The sequence below is a fragment of the Hyperolius riggenbachi genome, chromosome 7, assembly GCF_040937935.1.
Source record: "Hyperolius riggenbachi isolate aHypRig1 chromosome 7, aHypRig1.pri, whole genome shotgun sequence".
Taxonomy (NCBI): Eukaryota; Metazoa; Chordata; class Amphibia; order Anura; family Hyperoliidae; genus Hyperolius; species Hyperolius riggenbachi.
In genome coordinates, this window is record NC_090652.1 from 251870136 (window position 1) to 251890550 (window position 20415).

The 20415-nt window shown below is 41.6% G+C and overlaps 1 protein-coding gene across 2 annotated transcripts in view; it reads right to left on the reverse strand.

Moving 5' to 3' along the window:
- Nucleotides 1-753: 753 nt before the first annotated feature.
- OLA1 (Obg like ATPase 1) overlaps nt 754-20415 on the reverse strand; it is a 245751-nt gene continuing 226089 nt past the window's right edge. For both annotated transcript variants that reach the window (XM_068247033.1, XM_068247032.1), the window contains exon 11: nt 754-1262. In XM_068247033.1, coding sequence (XP_068103134.1) covers nt 1161-1262 — 102 coding nt within the window. In that variant the 3' untranslated portion in view covers nt 754-1160. The remainder of the gene's footprint in view (nt 1263-20415) is intronic.

The following is a 20415-nucleotide window of genomic DNA, read 5'->3' on the forward strand; positions in this document are numbered from 1 at the left end:
AAATTATGTAGTCAGTATTTGCCCTTTGTAAAATCTTTCCTCTCCCAGATTTATATTCTGAAATTTATCATAGGTGGCGACAACTTTAGTCCTGTCAGGTGTTAATTAGCCTAGGCCAAACATCACTGAGAGGGGCGGGGCTATGTACGAATATACAGCAATACTGAATATAGATAAAGAAATTGTTTCCAATGCTGAATCCAGGAAAATCACTGTTAAAGTGGGTATCCTAAATAATTGACTGCATTCTAATACAAGTCACTACAGTGCCTCTTTAAGCTTTTTGCCAGTAGGAATATTTTATTTCATGCTGAACGTTATAACAGGCACAAGGTGAGGGCTATCTGACTAGTCTTATTTCCGTACTTGTTATTCAGCTTCAAGGATTTTCAACAATATACATGAAAACGCTTTATTGAAGCACCCTTTCCTCTGCCCGCCTGCGTCTATATACTGCATCCGTACAGAAAGGTTACAATAACTTTTCTTTCTTCCCTCACCAAGCCTTGGCATCTAACTGCAGATATGCTCTATCCGTTTTCAGCGACACATCCACACACAATTGTTGGCAAGCTAATCTTGTGATTCCCATAAAAGACTCACTTTTCAGCTACAATGACAGCTGCCCCACACTGGCAGTTACTGTATCATACACATGTCTTAAATTCTGTAATCAGCAGCCAGCAGGTGCTGTATCGCATTCAGCACACCACAGCCACTCAATACAGACATCCCCAAACACAGAGAGGCTGGTTTTTGTCAAATGTTTTATTGAGTGTAGACATCTGGAGTACTGTAAAACATGCATTATCTGTAGATTCAAAAAAAGAGCCAGCCACATTGTCCTGACTGTCAGATGTGTCAGGCTTGGCATACATGATGGAGATTAATGAAGTATCATGAGACCAGAGCGACTCCTGAAAAGCAGCTATGATTTCAAGTAGGATCTTAATCATTTGGAAAGCACATTGACTGAACTTGTATTTTCACAGTGAGGTGACACATATCGTTTCAAAACAAACAGTGTTTATTCGGTGGGGAGGAGAGATGGTTCCCGGTTTCCATATTTTTAATATCAGAATATTTTAGGAAATAAAAATAGAAAAAAAAAACCCTGAAAAAAAAACAAAACCAGCAGCTTCTGTCCCCAACGGGTAAAATTATTTCTTTTTGGATTGTTGAGGTGTATTGAATTTAAAGAAAATAATGTCTCCATCTTCTACGGTGTAATTTCTCCCCTGTTGCCTGTATTTTCCTGCAGCCTGTAAAAAAAGAGAGGGAGAGAAAAACCCCACAAGGTAATATTAATAGTTGGTAGACTGAGAACATTCTGTGATATGTGGAGACATCTGCTGATAACATTCCATCCCGCTGAACACCACCAAACATTTATTAAGACTTTTAAAGTGAAACTCTTACCTTATTCACACAACAAAAGACACCTGCACATATTGAGGACAAAACAAACAGTACAGCGCACATTTGCAAATCCAAAGGACGATAAAAATGTACACAGTCACAAAACCTTACAGTGATCCAGCAATGATCATAAAAAAAAACATGTCCCAAATAGGAAAATGAATCAGTGAATCAGTCAAGTCCTCAGAGAAATTATTCTAGGAGGAAGTTACAGACCAGAAGTTTACTATACCTAGCAATAAACTAGGAAGATACTCCTTCTTATTAAGGATCAGATACTATAAACTTCAAGTACCTATAACTGTAACTTGCTCCAACCGGGAGCAGCAGAAACTATTGTTAAAGAGAAACTCCAACCTAGAAATGAACTTTATCCCAATCAGTAGCTGATACCCCCTTTTACATGAGAAATATAATGCTTTTCACAAACAGACCATCAGGGGGCGCTGTATGACTGATTTTGTGCTGAAACCCCTCCCACAAGAAGCTCTGAGTACCGCGGTACTCTGGGCAAACTGCCACAATGTAACAATGTTCACAGACAGGAATTAGCTGTTTACAGCTGTCTCTAACAGCCAAACAGCTAGGAGCAGCTACATAACCTGCCCGCAGTAAAAATGTCACCATGTAATAAATATCAGAATGTAAATCGGGGAGAGGAAAGATTCTACAATGGGTAAACACTGACTAAATCATTTATACATAATTATGGTAAAAAATGAAGCACTTTTTTTTCTACATTATTTTCACTGGAGTTCCGCTTTAACAACTGTAAAACATAGTAGATTGACTCAGTTGTGGGTACCTGAAGTCCAAAAGAAGCTGGAAGAAACGACCTCAGGTTACTCAAATCCGCTCAAAACCAAACGGGGCCATTTCATGATAAATCTCGGCCATTTCCAGTTATATCCCCAAAAATCAAATAAAGCAGGAAGCTGGCACATCCAAAATGTATCTTAATTCAGTTTGTGTACGTATAAAAACAACTGGTGTTTTTATACACAAAACTAATAAAGATACATATTGGATGTGCCAGCTTCCTGCTTTATTTGAAGATTTACAGAAGGTGTAATTCCCCTTTTTCAGCTGTACTACTCCGTCTTAAAGGAATACTGTAGGGGGGGTCGGGGGAAAATGAGTTGAACTTACCCGGGACTTCTAATGGTGCCCCGCAGACATCCTGTGCCGGTTCACTTCTGGAATTTCAGACGTCTGAAAACCACTGCGCCTGCGCAGCCGTGTCCTCGCTCCTGCTGATGTCACCAGGAGCTTACTGCGCAAGCCCAGTATGGGCTGTGCCTGCGCAGTATGCTCCTGGTGACATCAGCAGGAGCGAGGACACTGCAACGCAGACGCAGTGGTTTTCAGACTTTAAAGTCTGAAATTCCAGAAGTGAACAAGAGGCGGGGCTGGGGCATCGGTGAGTGGCTGCGCGGGCACAAGATGTCTGATGGGGAGCATTAGAAGCCCCGGGTAAGTTCAACTCATTTTCCCCCGACCCCCCTACAGTATCCCTTTAAAGGGATACTGTAGGGGGGTTAGGGTAAAATGAGTTGAACTGACCCGGGGCTTCTAACGGTCCCCCGCAGACATCCTGTGTTGGCGCAGCCACTCACCGATGCTCCGGCCCCGCCTCCAGTTCACTTCTGGAATTTCTGACTTTAAAGTCAGAAAACCACTGCGCCTGCACGCCCGAGTCCTCGCTCCCGCTGATGTCACCAGGAGTGTACTGCGCAGACACAAACCATAATGGGCCTGCGCAGTGCGCTCTTGATGACATCAGCGGGATCGAGGACACGGCAACGCAGGCGCAGTGGTTTTCTGACTTTAAAGTCTGAAATTCCAGAAGTGAACCGGAGGCGGGGCCGTAGCATCGGTGAGTGGCTGCGCCAACACAGGATGTCTGCGGGGGACCGTTAGAAGCCCCGGGTAAGTTCAACTCATTTTCCCCTGACCCCCCTACAGTATCCCTTTAAGGTTTGATCCTGAAGCGAGTGTGAGGCAACACTAACCTTTTGAAGAATATACCAAAAAATCAGACACCTTCTCAAAAGCTGACATAGTATCATATAGTATAACATGGCCCATCTGTCTAACTTAATTTTTCAGAATTAGTTTATTCGCCAAGTACGACAAACGCCGTACCTGGAATTGGTTGTAGTTCACATGGCATTGGCAGTGATTACAAGGACGGGATTTCCAGCAAGCTGCGATTGCTAATCTAGCTGCTACCAGTATAACATTCACCATTTTCTGTGTGGATATACGTGTCCGGGGAAGTGGTATCACCTTGCATGTAGATTTTATCACCTTTTTTTCTTATTTTGCATACTTTCTCTCCCCAACCCCAACTCCTCCCTGCAAAGCTAACAGAGCATGAGATAAAAAGCCTATCTGAATACCGTTTGATGGGGCCCCAAAACAGAGACAGACTTATGTGTCTGCTTACAAAGCCCTTCTCACAAGTTAATTCCTTAACGTGGACCTGAATTAAACATTATATCAATTAAGACGCGATACATATTACTACTTTAATGAAAATAAATATATTACATGAGAGTCCCCAGTATCCGGCACTGGCAGGGATCGCCGGATACATGTGGTTTACCAAAAAAGCACAAACCTCCCCCCCTCTAAATATTCAGAGCCTCCAGCGACGTCTTGTAGATTTCCAGCAGCTCCTAGCAGCTTTCCAGCATCCTCCATGCATGGAAGTCAACATGTCACCTGACTCCTCCCTCCTGAATATGCTTATTAGCTGTGGCAGTGTACACCTACACAAGTGTTGGTCTCCTTGAGACACTGTGTGACCCTGAGCACTCTTACCTACTATAAGAAAGGAAAAAAAAAAAAAACGATCCAGAAGGGGGGCTCTAGGGGAGTTATGTGAATAACACTGAGCTGTTCAGGGGGGCTGTGAATGGCTAAATGCATAAATGAAAGAAAACATGCCTTGTTATTAAGAATTAACAAAAACAAACTTTAATACACCCATAATTTTAAATGCAAATAGGGGTTCAATAGGAGTACACGTTTAACCTCTAAACGTCCACATAACGCCTATGGGTGTAAACGTGGCGGCAGCCCCAGGACCGCCTAATGCCAATTGGCGTGAAGTCCTGCGGCGGGGTTTTGCACGCTATTGTTAGTTACGGAGTGTGTAACAGGGTTTGTAGGTGGCACTTAATGTTAAGGGAACATTACTGTCACTCCACTGTCACCAGGGGGAAGAAAAAGATTAACTGTTTAAGTGTTTTAAATACATGTGACACACCGGAATAAACAAAGCAGCTTGTTTATTTTTATACGGATCCTTTAAGTGCGGCTTTGTACGGCGCTCAGTCTGCGCGGTTTACCATGGAGGGGGCCTGCTCTGATCTCCGCTCCGCCTTTAGTCTCCCAGCGACGATCGCCGCTAGGAGAATGCTAGGGAAAATCGCCGTCTATTTACAGTGCGATCTACAGCTCTCATAGGCTGAAGCCTATGAAAGGTGATCGCTGTCATTTGGTAGCAGGGGGAGGGAGGGCGGGCGTAAAAAAAAAAGAAGAAGAAGAAAAGCAAAATGTATTTAAGAAATATTTGTACAAAAATAAATAAACATATCAGGAGCGATCACACCCCACCAACAGAAATCTCTGTTGGTGGGCAGAAAAGGAGGGGGGGAATCACTTGTGTGCTGAGTTGTACAGCCCTGCAGCGAGCCCTTAAAGCTGCAGTGGCCTAATTAGTGAAAAATAACCTGCTCGCTAGGGGGGTGTAAGCCTATGGTTCTGACGTGGTTAAAGTACTTCCACTCCACAGAGTATATATCAGACTAATAAGCGATAATAAGTAAAATGGAAATGTTTAAACCAGATGCCTTTTGTTCCCCTCCTCAAGACGCCCACCCTGTGATATCAATCCGAATGCAGGGACAATGATAATCAATGGGATGCAATAATTCTGAGTTTATCTTTCCTGCCGACCAATTGTTTAACAATAAAATGGTTCCAAGGGAGATATGGGCATCAGGTAAGTATTTACATATTTGGAAGTGATGCATGATGGGAAACCACAGTTGCTCACGTAAAGCTGAATTATCGCAAATACCTTCTGTTTTAAGAGAGCAACATTACATTTAGCATTGCTTTTTAATAGAGGCTTTTTTAGGCTTTTTGGTCTCTTTTAGCCATTATACTAGTGGTTCTGGTTTACCATGAGCTATATAACTTACTCTTTGCACAGCAGATTCAATTTGCTATAACCTGGTTGGTAATAAATTAAGGCTACAGGTATGAAAAAAAGCACGTCAGGCTAATTTTTTAGTTGAAAAAGAAACATGACTATTTTTTTAGTTTAATGTTAACTTTATAGTCATAACAGTTGTACTGTGTGGAAAGTTTACACTCCTTAAGTGAATGAAAGGTGTCTTTTTTTTTTTCTTTGAATAAATATTTGCTTTCGATTAAATAGATGGGCGTGCTTAGTAACCCCAAGCCTATCTACAAGTGCTTTTACAGCTGGGGTGCTAGACACAAGTAAAATGCTGCTGGCCGTATAATACGATTTAGATGTCAGTGTGCTTATACATATTTCATGATCGTAAAAATGCTTTATGAAAGGTCCCTGATCTTTCGTACAATTTACCTGAAATATTGATTTTAGCCTTGTTGGAAGATACTTAATATCGGTCACCTCTAGTATACAAAGGAATACGTTCAGGCTGATTGTAGATCAAACAACATGAACAAATTACATGGCGAATATTGATTATTACTTGATCTCGCTTCTGTTTTTTTACTTCTCACTTTGCAATGTATTGATTTATTTTTTTCCCCTTTTCGATACAGTTCCTATTTTAGTAAGCAACTGTGTTTTCCCATCATGCATCACTGATGAATATTTAAAGAGTAACTGTTAGCCCCCAAATTGAAATTTAAAACACTATTGCAATGTTTTATTTATTATATAAGTGAGCCAAAAAGCCAATGTACAAGTTAAAAATCAATCTAATTTTGTTACTATCTAACCTTTTCCCCCAGCTCCGGACGCAAGCCGCATATCAGATACTGTAGCATGCAGAGCATGCCTATGTCTGGCCGACCCCCCTCTCCCCCCCAGGACCAGGTGCCAATATATTCTCCCCACCGCAGCTGACCGCTCTGACACGGAGAGAGCGGCAGCACTTCCAGAGCAGCACCGCAGAGCAGCCGCCGCCGAGTCACATGTGAGAGAATCACATGTGAGAGAGATGCACGGCGCTGGCTGCTCTGTAGTTCTGCGCCTGCGCAGTAGAGCCCGGAGGACGTCCGATGACGTCAGAGCGCCGACGTGGGACGCAGAAGTTCCGGGCCTTGGAGCGCAGAAGAGCCCGACCTGGCAGCCGGCCTGGCCAGGTCGGGTCGGCCACCGGAGACCACCGGGAGCCTGCGGAGCGGCGGCGAGGGCACCTCCTGCCTGCCACGGGCTGGAGGAAGCCCCAGGTAAGTGGAATTTGATTTTTATTTTTTACCCACCCTCCCTGAACCTTCCCTTTAAGGAGAGTTGACCAATGCAACAAGTCAATTGACTATATACTGTTATATACTGGGTAACACATACAGTACAGCACCAGTATCTGTTCATACACAGCAGCAGTATATTACTTTTTTATTTTTATTTTAATTTGGTGTGCGTTGGAAGAGGGGTAGTCTTATACGGCGAGTATAACTCAAACTCTATATTTTAACTGGAAAAGTTGGGGAGTCGTCTTATACGCCGGAATATACGGTAGTGATGAAAGGGAAATGCACACAATAGTTGCTACTGCATTCAAACACAACGCAAAGAAAATAGACAAAAGCTATAACAGTAATAGTACAGATCAGATACAAACAATTACAACAACCAAAAAATCCCAACCTAAAAAGAAAACTCCTAAATATCAGATATAGGGAATGCATCATTTAAATAAATGTATTTATTTAGCATGATAAATAACCATATAAAAATGAGGATCTGACATAGACACACCTACAGTCTGACAGTCTGCCCAAATTGTGCTATCAACAGCAATCATCTCACCAATGATTATAATAATTATTACAATAAGAGAAAAATTATTACTGTTATTAGGTAATCATTTCAGCAAAGTAATTACATTTGGTTTTCCTTTTTTTCCAACTATCTGATCTAATTATTACCCTGTGCTTAATAAAACTGTCCAATATTTATTTTATATTTATAATTAAGAATTGGAAACAAAATATTACTCATAAGACACAAAGCGGAATATAACCCAGCATTTCATCTTTGCTCTAAAACATTATTTACAGCATATTATATGCAACCAGCACTTTTTTTTTTTAGACCAGCATTCGAAGGGTTATGCCTCATACACACGAGGCACAAATGTCTCTATAGAGACAAAAAAAAAAAGCAGCGACAGTTTGTCGCCAGGTCCCTCTGTGCAGCAGCCGTACACACGGGGCACAGAGGGACAGAGATGCGGCGGAAGCTTTTGCAGAAGGTTCCTCCCCCCCGCCGGAAGCTCCATCCACGGGTTGCTGTCGCTAGTCCGCATACACACGCAGTAAGCGTGGCGGACTAGCGACAGTTGCGGCGATTGGACACGCCAATCGCCTGGCGACAGCTGTGACTAATGACGGTTCGGGGCACACATGTTATACACACGGGGGACCCGTCGACGCAACACGTGCGTGCCACGTGGTTGCGGCGACAGTTGTAACCCGTGTGTATGAGCCATTACACACAGAGCTTGGAAGTTCAGTGTAGTGAAATGTGGACGCATCCGAACTTTAGATTATGTTATCTTGTGTTTACTTAAATGTATCAAGTGAGGAATGTGACACATTCACTGACTGTGGAGAAGCAGCTCCACACAGACAGAGTCAAAGCATGTCTTGCCTTCACTACATAATGAATAAAACCAGTTATTAATAAAATGCAAAGTCAGCTCAAAGCAAAAAACTGTACATTTGGGAACCTATAATATCTAAATGAATAATAATACTGATGCACAAATGCAAATATGATAACTGTATGGCATATAATAAGTAGGAAAACATGTTTTTATTGAATATTATGTCAGGGTTTTAAACCGCTTTAATAGAGAAGGAGCTGTAGTTTTTTCCTTATTTTTTATTTTATTATATCCATTTAGATTTGTTACAAATAAATATATATTTGAAATATTTTTATTTTCATTATATCACGAGAATATGGTTCTTGCTTTATTGTTGTGCACTAAAGATAATATCTATAATAAATTATTCATCTATTTCTATTACTACATTACAGCAAGAGTTACAGATTTCCCAGCAAGCTCATGGTGAACCAGAACTCCTAGGAGTGAGTAAGGCTAAAAAGGACCACAACGCCCTCTTATTAAAAACGCCATGCAAAGCAGAAATTGGTCTTCTTAAAATAGTAGGTACTTGTGATTATTCAGGCTGAAGTGAGCACCTGTTTTAAGAAGGCAAATTTCTGTTTTACAATACAGCAAGGCACTTTGTGTTTTTCAGAATATGAATGCTGCCCAACTAGGGTAATCTGCCAAAATCTGAAAAAAATAAGGTAGTGGAAAAGAAATGTTTTTCAGGATTTTATATATATATATATATATATATATATATATATATATATATATATATATATATATATATGAAATCACTTTTATGTATTTATATAGCATGGACATCTTCCAAGGTGCTTTATAGAGTCCATTGTTGTGTCACAACAAACTGTCCCTCAGAAGAGGTCATAGTCTCATTTACTGCCACAGTCACGTTGTTCGTACCATAATTAAAGGGGGGGGGGGGGGGGTTATGGGGACCTGCTAACATCAGCATAGTTATGCAAAAAATAAATATCCCCCTCCCCCAATAAATACAAAAAATACGTGTGTATGGGTGGAAGAAAAAGTCGAAGTACACAGGAACTGGCAAAAGTTATGTTATAAATTTTCATTGCACTACAAGTGACTTATAACAGGGACACATATTACATCCTCTATATAATTAGTTAGCTGGCCAGAAAAATATATGCTTTTTATCTCTGTTTAGACATGATGGAGCCTACATTTTACACCTGGTAGCAACCTCTATGACCTTATTTTGGATCAGAATGATCTTATTAACAATTCCATAAAACTTTATTAGAACTTGGCACTGAACAGGATTTACATTTTTTATGACTTTTAACATTTTGTTTTTTGTGCTTCAAAAATCATAAGCTTCAAACTTTTGAATATTTTTCCATCTCATGTCTGAGAACCGGTCAAATATAATCAGTCACAGATTGACTGACAAATCCAGAGATAATAGAGTCACCCTGTGGAACAAAAGAGTTCTGTGCGGGAAAAACGACTTATCTTTGTTAACACAACAGGAGCTGTAGATTCGCCCTCTGAAAGTGCATTCAGATGGATGACATACCACAAAACTTTTAGGAAAATAAAAGACTGTACTTAGCGATCTTCCAAAGCTGATGATAACCAATAAGAAAAGACTATAAATCATATAACATCTTGGGGATTACTTTTGCATGATGCATCTTGAAATTCTCCTTTAAACATTCGCTCTCTTAAAACCAACTATACTCAGTTCCATGAAATCTGTATCTTGAGGTAACAGACATGCTTACTGTGGTAAGCTTCCACTGTTAAGCCTTGTGTACACTAAGTTCAGACTATGTGCGTTCCTAGCCGTTTTTACAGAACGCATACGGGGGCAGACTTTGCGCATAGAAACGGCTACTAATGTTTTCTAATAGCCTCGTTCACATGTATGCGTATGAGATGCATACGTTTCTCACCCGCATTGCTGCACGCAGTTCTGTGCGTGACGCACAGAAACGGACGCAATGAAAGTCTATAGTACGTATCAAAAACGCGTACTATTGCGTTTTTAGCGTACGTTTCTCTCTGCGTTTCCCATAATTCTTTTATGTTTCCTGTGTCACGTGTGTGTGCAAAACGCAATAGAAAACGCATTTGAATGCATAGAAGACGCATACAAACGCATGCGTTTTTTACCTTGCGTTTCTTTAACTTTATACGCATTCTGCAAATGCTGACAGTCTGAACAGGGCCTTACAGAATTGCGGGTGGTAAATGCAGCATTGTACTGCTCCCAAAAAACACATAATAGAAAGGGTGCCGTATGGTTGCAGAGGTAGTGGTAGAGAACAGCTAAAGGTCTGGTACAGCTGCTCTATAGTCACTTATAACCACCCGGGTGCCTGATATATATATATATATATATATATATATATATATGTGTGTGTTTTTCAGGTGTCTGCACAGCCATCAATGTAAACAAAGCTTTACTTTTTTCCACGAGCCAAATTCTGCTGCCTTGTTGCTAATGTCACCACCATGCACAGAACAGAGAATTCAAAGAAGGTTTTTTTTTTTTTATCTAGGTGTGTTACCTAAGCCTGGTATCTGAACTGAATGGAAAGTGTTAAGTCACAACAGACATAGAATTGTATCACGCTATTGTTTGCAGAAGAGGAACAATGGATTATATCCTTTTCTGTCCTGGACAGATTTGTTATAAATGGGAAATAGCTATAAATCCTGACTAGATGATCACTTATTTGAAGTACCTTGGCTAATCTTCATCTTCCTCAAAAACTTATTTTCCCCAAAGCAATATGTGGTTAAAATCTTAGTATCGCTTTGTTAACAAAATGGAAGCCTAGCACAAAACAGTTTATGCTTTGGACAGAGCAATGGAGTATTTTAACCTCCGCCAGGTTTTGATTGTGGTCTATATTCGTCTTATGGAGACGGCATCTCACTTCCGATACTCATGCCACCCAGGCTACTAATGTTCGCTGAAGTTTGTCTCCACACTCTGTAAGTTTGCATTCTCCTACATTTTTCTTTTAAGAATTCATGGCTGGTAGATGGCACCTGGTGCCACCTGTCTGCTGGTTGGACAATAAATCAGCATAATCATATTGGTTAAGGGCCTGTTTCCACTACACGCAGATTGGATGCAGAATGGATGCAGAAAGACTCCAATGAATTCCTATGGGAAAATCTGCTTCAGAAAAATCGCATTTAGTGGAGACAGGCCCATAGGCATTCATTGGAGTCAGTTTTTCTGCATCCAATCTGGGTGTAGTGGAAACAGGCCCTTACACTTTGACAGTTTGAAGATCAATGTCATCAGACAACCACACAATCCAAAAATCATATTCACTTTATATACAGAGAAACAATGCAAGAAAAATCAAATAAACAAACTAAAATGGAAAAACCAGCAAAGATGAATGTGTTATACCATTATCTAAAAAGTAAAATATGAGGTATTTCTGAACTGTGTAATACGCGAAACAAAAACTTAAGCAGTATGAAACAGCTGAAGGCTATTCAATGTCCACGCTAGGATATAAAAAAAATAATATTAAATAAAACGGACATGTGGCATGGGACCTCCACGGTGTGTGGCTTACTATTTTTTTTTCTCCCCTCGATCCACGAATCGATTTACAATTAATTAAATGTAACAGTGTTCCTTTAAATGCTCAAGAGACCATTTAATCCATTTCCTTTGCTAACCGAAACAACTGGTAGAAAAATCAATACCCATTTGTGAATCTCGAGTATGTATTAAACAAGACACGTCTAACCGGTTCATTTGCACTTGAAAGCAGCCATCTGTAGAAGGCAGCTTTGCCTAAGCAGATATGATTGCTAATAATGAAATATCCCTGTAGACTACAAAGCCCACACAGCGCTATTCAGTGTGCAGTTCACAGCGCTGCCATTAAATTAGTTATGCTGTGCTGGTGGTTCCAGGCACAGGGAAATTCAGGCTTGAAGTGATCAGCCCCAATAGCAGGCGTCCTGGATGGTAAACCGCGCAGGCTGAGCGCCGTACAAAGCCGCACTTAAAGGATCCGTATAAAAATAAACAAGCTGCTTCGTTTATTCCGGTGTCACATGTATTTAAAACACTTCAGTTAATCTTTTTCTTCCCCCTGGTGACAGTGGAGTGACAGTAATGTTCCCTTAACATTAAGTGCCACCTACAAACCCAGTTACACGCTCCGTAACTAACAATAGTGGAACCAATCAAAAACAAAATAAACTTACAAGGGGCTGAATAGAGCTGCCATCACTCACGGCCCTACTGCCGACGCCGAGGCTCCCTGTGAGGATTTTTATGCAGAGCAGCTTGTAGGAGGGGACTCTCCTGGGAAGTAATAGACTTATTAGGGAGATTTGTGTGTGTTAAAATAATCTATTACTGAATGTGGTATGAATCGGAATGGGGGGAATGGAACGTCATCCTCTTTTCGAAGCTGTCAAAGCATCTGTCAGGTTTTCTTTTAGCATCCATGATCTTTATTGAGGAAGTGGAATGACTCACAGCCACCAGTCACCAATCATCTCTTGCGTTTTTGCCTGCTCCAAACTGACAAAAGTTGCAGCCTGATTGGAGAGAGTGGATTACAACAGCCATCAGCAGTCTCCTCTTAGCACTGCCTTTCTATCGGAGTTTGGTTGTGTATACATGCGGCAATGGGAGACAGAGAGGAAAAAGTCTATGAGGAAAATGTATTCAGTAGGATGATGCCAGAATTTGATACGAAGAGTTCCTTCACCCAGTAGCATTGTGACTGGGCTTGCTTTGTGTTTTTTCGTGCCAGTGTGAATTTTATTTTGTGTGCATATTTATGTGTTATCATCGCTACAAATAGTGAAGAAAAACATTGCTGCCAAAATTGCTGCATAGTTAAGAACAATGTGGTGAACACAAAACACGGGGTATAGCTTGGAAAAAAAATCAATGTGATGTATAAAAATTATGCAGTATTTTAAAATCTGCATGCGCTTAAAAGATACATTACACGAGATGACATGATGAGGTAGATGTGTATGTACAGTGCCAAGATCACATAACTATGCTGTTTTTATTTCTCTATCTAAAAGAGTTAACATTCAGGTATGCAAGCGACAGTTTCTGTCCGAGTCGGGACTGAGTGGGACTACAGCATAGCCCTCACTGATAAGGAATTACAACCATCAAACACTTTCCTGACAGTAAATGGTTTCCAGGAGCAGGAAAGAGATAAAAAGGGTCAATAGTTAATAGATTTAAGCTCTGGCATACTTCAATGAATGTGTCATTGATCAGAGATAATGAAACCATAAAAACTTAAAAAGTAGATTTAAATATAAAGTAAAACTGTGGGATACCTAAAAATGTCATTTTTAAGAGGAGGAGGAAAGATACAAATGCTTAGCTCATCAGTTTATTTTCACCTCATGCTTCCTTTAAAAAAAACAAAAAAAAACCTACAAATGTTCCTGTATCCTTATCTTATCAGTGCAGCTCCTGTCCTGAAGAACAAATATTTTTTATGGCCACTTCACGCTTATTATAGTACAGGCTGGGTGGATTTGAGGGAGCGTTGTTCAGAAATAGAAATGAAAATGTACATTCTCTGACACTTGGCTCTTTCTGCTGATATGCTGAGGTGACACAAAGCAAAGTCTCTGTCTGCTGCTTTTATATAAATAAAACAAGGACTACTTGGACCACTTCTTAACCTCCCTGGCGGTAATCCCAAGCTACACTCGGACTAGTCACCGGTAGCTCTATGCAGAGTATTGCATGCAGCAGGAGCTTTTATTCACCTCCCGGGGGATCCTGGCGTCGGTAGCCGTTCTCCTTCCTGTCCTCGGAGGCTCTGAATCACTCTGGTGAGATCGCCATCATTGATCTCACCAAAGAGTTACAGCGCCACCCTGGAGGACGGAGGTAAAAGTGCAGCGCTGGAGCTCAGGGAGGTGAGTGAGAGAAGGGGCTGCTGCTGGTGTTCTGGCAGCATGATTTTTTCTCATGATTTTAGGGTTTGAAACCTTTTAAAAAGACCCTAAAATCTGGAAATAGTCATACAACCAGGGGGAGTTAAGGGACCATTGTAGTACAATTTATACATTTTGCTATTTGCTATTCCAGTAAAAATGTATGTACAAGCAGCTGAACTTAAGTCTTTATGTACTTCTCAAAAATGGCAATATTCACTATCCAATAGCTTTTCCTTTGCCAGCAGGGCTGTTTATTGGGACAAGGCTCCCCATCTTCATTTGGTCTCTTCCACCTGACAAGAATTCTAATTGCCATTATTTTTTCTGCGCAACTTCCCACATGCCACTTATTGCAGTGAAGTAATGATTGTTTCATTTATTTTCCTTGCCATGTGGAAGAGACTGAGTGAAAAGGGGGATTATTGTTCCTCTCTGCAACCCTGCTGACAGATAAGAAGCTTTCAGACACCCAAAAGTGGTATTTCTGGGCATTTTGTGACAAAGAATAGTAAGGATTTAATTCTGCTGCTGGTATATAAACACTAATAATGATAGCAGAATGGCAGGAAGTTGTCTGAGATAGTTATTGTTTTTAACATGGTGCTTTTTTCAGTCTGGGGAAAAAAAACACTATACATCCTGATTGCCTCAGACTTATGTCACATGGGTGACTCCCAGGTCACTCATTGGCAGGATCACCACTGAGGTACTGGATGCAATGGCAGGAGAGCATCACTAGTAATCTGGCGATGTGTTGCTCTATCACAGGCCAAAACACTGCTGACATTCAGGCACCGACTATGTCATACTGTTCATTCTAGACATTCCCTGCTGGTACCCGTATTGTTGTGTGAGGGGTCACCTGTATAATATAAACTTTTAGTGATGTCTTTTAAATATACGGCTGCGTAACTATGTCTCTTAAAGGAAAATCACCCAATTTGTGCACAGCAGCCAAACATGTTACTGTTCATAGTCCAAGAAGGTAGGCTATGATAGGTTCTGTATGCAACAAAATATATTTTTTACAAAAAGTCCTATTCTTAGTGGACATGCTGTGAGGAATATATTTAGTAAAGCCACTAACATACAAATGTTACAACCAATTCAAGAGAAATAAAAGCATTATACAGCTCTGATCTTGTGACAAACAGGCTGTGTACACTTCGGTCTGGTCACAATGCTCAGGCAAAACAACAACATCTGACCTCTAGTGTCCAGAAATGGGATATTTACTGCTCAGCTCACTAAAGCACTGCTGTTTAAAGGAATCGCTACAGTTTTTGTTTTACGAATAAAGCACATTACATCACAAGAACATGTGTGGCAACTGTTGCAGTTTGTTACAGGTCACCTGTTAAATGTAACAGTTGTATTAAGGAGCAACTCCAGTGAAAATAATGCAATAAAAAAAGTGCTTCATTTTTACAATAATTATGTATAAATGATTTAGTCAGTGTTTGCTCATTGTAAAATCTTTCCTCTCTCCGATTTACATTCTGACATTTATTACATGGTGACATTTTTACTATGGGCAGGTTATGTAGCTGCTGCTCGCTGTTTTGGCTGTTAGAGACAGCTGTAAACAGCTAATTCCTGTCTGTGAACCTTGTTACATTGTAACAAACTGCCAAAAGTACCGCAGTCCCAGAGCTTCTTGTGGGAGGGGTTTCAGCACAAAATCAGTCATACAGCGCCCCCTGATGGTCTGTTTGTGAAAAGCAATATATTTCTCATGTAAAAGGGGGTATCAGCTACTGATTGGGATAAAGTTCAATTCTTGGTTGGAGTTTCTCTTTAAAGAGAAACAAAAAGTGCTTCATTTTTACAATAATTATGTATAAATGATTTAGTCAGTGTTTGCCCATTGTAAAATCTTTCCTCTCCCTGAAATACATTCTGACATTTATCACAGGGTGACATTTGTACTGCTGGCAGGTTATGTTAGTGGAAGGAGATGCTGCTTGCTTTTAGGCAGTTGGAAACAGCTGTAAACAGCTGTTATTTCCCACAATGCAACAAGGCTCCCACAGTGTGATGTCAGAACCATGGTCCTAACATCACTCTGTGGGAGCATTTCACCACAATATCAGCCATACAGAGCCTCCTGATGATCAGTTTGTGAAAAGGAATAGATTTCTCATGGTAAAGGGGGTATCAGCTACTGATTGGGATGAAGTTCAATTCTTGGTTCATACTCCTCAATATTAATTACTGGAAACCAGTCATCCCAACCTATGCTGTACCACCCTACTATTCCAGACCATTCCCTCCATCCCATGACTATCCCTTTAATTATATTGCTCACGTAGGAGTCAAGATGTGTGTTTACTTCCACAAATACAACTTTACAGCTTTTAATATGGCTTGTCAGAAACACAATAGTGTATTATTGAATGCATTTTTTTTATTTAGTTCCACTAATTGTTAGCCTAAAAAGTGCTGCAAACCTCTCCTTTGATATGCTCTGTGACTGCAAAGTACAGCTTGCATACTGGCTGAAAGAGTAGGTCATAAAATCTCACTTTCCCTCCCCTCTCTAACATGTGCTTTGGTTTATACAGATAGAGATACGCTTAAAGGAAACGTCAATCAAAATGTGCTGCCCATGATATAATTACCCGGGGCTTCCTCCAGCCCCTTGCAGTCGACATGTCCCACGCGGCATCTCTGCTCGCAGCCACCGGCCCGGGGTCCCTGCCGGTGCAGAGGCTTACCTCGAGTTCATCCTCTACTGTGCCTGCATGAGCGACGCTGTCAATCAAGTCCAAGTTGTCTGCAGTGTACTGCGCAGGCGTGGAACTACTGCGCCTGCACAGTACACTTGATTGACAGTGGCGCTCGCTCAGACGCAGTAGAGGAGGTCGGTCTCTGCACCGGCAGGGACCCCGGGGCGGCGGCTGTGAGCGGAGATGCTGCGAGGGACATGTCGGCTGCAAGGGAGTGGAGAAAGCCCCAGTAAGTATATCATGGAGCACCACATTTTGATTGACGACTCCTTTGAGGTGGCTTTACCTCCCTTCACCTGCCCTGGAAAGCCCTAATAGGATAAGTAAAAAAGCATCTCACAAAGCTTGGAAGAGTAGCTCCGAGTCAGCTGATCCACAGTTTTGGCACACAGATCACATGACCAGTATTTTAAAGAGACCCAGAGACGAGATGATACTAAATTTATACATACCTGGGGCTTCCTCCAGCCCCATAAGCCTGGATCGCTCCTACGTCGCCGTCCTCCACTGCCTCTGTCCGCCGGTACCGGGTCCCGTAATTTCGGCCAGTCGACGCAAGTGCAGTGTGCTCCCTCCGTACTGCACAGGCGCATACGTACAAAGCCGGAGGGAGCCCCTGTGCATGCGTACAACTGGTCGCGTCCAGTGGAAGTAATGGGACCCTGTACCGGCGATAGAGGCAGCAGAGGATGGCGGCGTGGGAGCGATCCAGGCTTATGGGGCTGGAGGAAGCCCCAGGTATGTATAACATCTTTTTCAATTTTGCAGGTTGTCTTCGTCTCTGGTTCCCTTTGAGGTTTGCAAGAAAAGGTACTTGGGAAATATATATTTCTGCATATTTGTGTGGTTGGAGAAGTGATGAGCATAAACCTTGGAAACTGTTCAGCATAAACTGATCTATAGTCATGGATACTGTAGAGAAGCATAACCAAGCTCCAACTTTGGAAGTGAAAATTCGAATTTGCACTGTAATTATTTTGGGATCAAGATGATAAAGGTTTATAGAGGCCTGCTTTTCTTCTTATGTCAGGCAGGAATCTGTCAGGTTCTTACAGGTCATTGTTAGAACAACTTTCATTAATCACGTGTTGGATGACAGGAAGTTAAAAAGGTAATGTGCCCACTGGAGTGAGACTCCAGTTTTGACAACTGTTCAAAAAAAAAAAAAGCCTCACTGGGAGACTTTTTACCAAATGCTACGCTGGTGACAAACTATTTTGGAATTGGTCTTACCTCTGTCCCACTGTCATCCTCCCTGTCTTACAGGCAACAATGAAGACTCCACAGACATCTCAAACCTTCCCCACACTATCAAAAGCTCCAAACTAGATCTTTATTGGCCCGAAAAAATTGTTTGTGCTCATCTCAGGTGAGAATCTAACTTGAATGAAGGTATTCCCCGATGTCATTAAGCTCAGAATCCCTTTCATCCAACTGCTATCTTAGTGCTAAGGTGCCTCCTCCACTCTCCAAGTAAAAAAAGGTTGTTGGGTAGATAGAATAGAATTCCAGCCATTCATCAACATTGGCTGGAATTCTATTTTGATCCCTGACACCAGTTTAGTTATAGTTTTCCCAGCCCCTTCCTAGCAGTGTGTGAGTTCCAGAGGGTAAGAGAGTAGTGTTATTTACTAATGGCTGAAAGCACCGCCTACTAACCCATTACAAGAACGGTAAAATCAAACCACAAAGTCTTAGAGGGGTGTTCTATTGGCTCTCCTCTGCATCTTTCCCAAGGTTAAAACATTTATTGAATGTATACTTTCCGTACATAAATATTACTTGGTTAATAAACAATTTGCATATTAAGCAACAATAAATTAATCATGTTTAGTAAAAAGAGACGCAAAAAAGCCGGATTAGGGCTGAGGAGTTTGGTAGTCAAGCAGTCCTTGTAAATCTTACCAGCCCTGCTCATTTTTAGTATAGACAGGGAAGATAAGGCCTAGTTCCCATGGGCCTATTCACTAACACTAGGTGCATGTATGCCTGGAAGGGGGCACCTACTTTTTCTTACTTTGGCTCTGTACATTACCACAATGCATTTTAAATTAAACAACTACAGACTTTCAGCTCAACTAAAGCATTTTTTAACACAATCGCTTAATTTTAGGGGTTCAAAAAGTAATTGGACAAATAAAATAACTGGAAATAAAAATCTTCAGAGAGGGGGAGAGACATGTAGCTAGGGTAGAGACAGGGGCGTTGCTGGCCCCAAAGATCAGTGGCACGTGCCCCGGATCTATTCTGGGGTGCCCCAGATGTCCCTCAGGCAGAGTCAGCCTGTGGTGCCTTAATGGTGGGCATGCTGGGAGCTGTGGTGCATCAATCGGGGGTATGCTGGGTGCTGTGGTACCTCTATGTGGGCATACTGGGTGCTGTGGTGCCATGCTGGGCTCTGTGATGCCTTTATGGGGGCATGCAAGGAGCTGTGGTTCTTCTATGAAGGCATGCTTGTAGTTGTGGTGCCTCAATAGGAGGCTTGTGAGAGCATGGGAGGGGGTCCAACTAGAAGGTCAGGGAAAGCTATGGGGGTAATTGCCCAGCAGAAAGCCAGACCAGCCTGCACAGAAGCTAGGTAACTCTGCCTTGTTATGTTTAAAGTGCATCCGAGATTAACTTTTACTCATTGCATAATTGTGTTCCTTTCCTATTGTTTATAGGGCATTCCTCAAACCAAATACTTTTTTGTTTTTGTTTTAATACTCTACTTCCCTATAAACTGAACAAGCCTCACCCACAGGTTTTTTTTTAGAAAGCCTTGGCAGTAGCAAGGGCTCATGGGAGCTCAGTCTGGGCAGGAGGAGGGGGCGGTATTACTATACAGAGATTTCAGAGGCAGAGGGGAGGAGGAGGAATTAGGTTTTTTTCGGAGGCTGAGTGCTGTGTGTAATGTTTACAAACAACATGGCTGCTGTCAATGTATCACAGGAAGAAATAATCATTTTCTATTAAAGCTGTTTGCAGCTAGATTTGCTCTGTAAACTATCTAACCTTTAGATAAGATGTATAGACAAGTTACTTGTTATAGTTAGTTTTTCATCTCGGATCCGCTTTAAGTGAAACTGCCTATTTATGTCAAATGCTGCATTTTGTTTTTGTTGGGTATTAATGGCGAGGGGGCTTCATCCAACATGTTTCTGAGCAGTTTTTAGACCGCTATTAGGTTCATGCAAATTTCGCTCCACCCATGGCCACACCCACATTCTGTTGTGTGGCCACACCCATTTCCAGTGGGCGTGTCCAAAAGTGCAACGGATCTCTTAGACGCCTAGCAACACCCCTGGGTAGAGATGTGGCCAAAGATGTTAGTAAACAGCTTGCAAGCATAGGGAAGAGTCATAGATAGTCTCACCAGTAGTGCAAGGCTATGAGCAGTACCTGTGGTTTGTAAGATTTGCTGTGTGCTCTGTAACTCTGGGTGTTTCAAGTCCTACCCCATAGAGCCACATTAATCC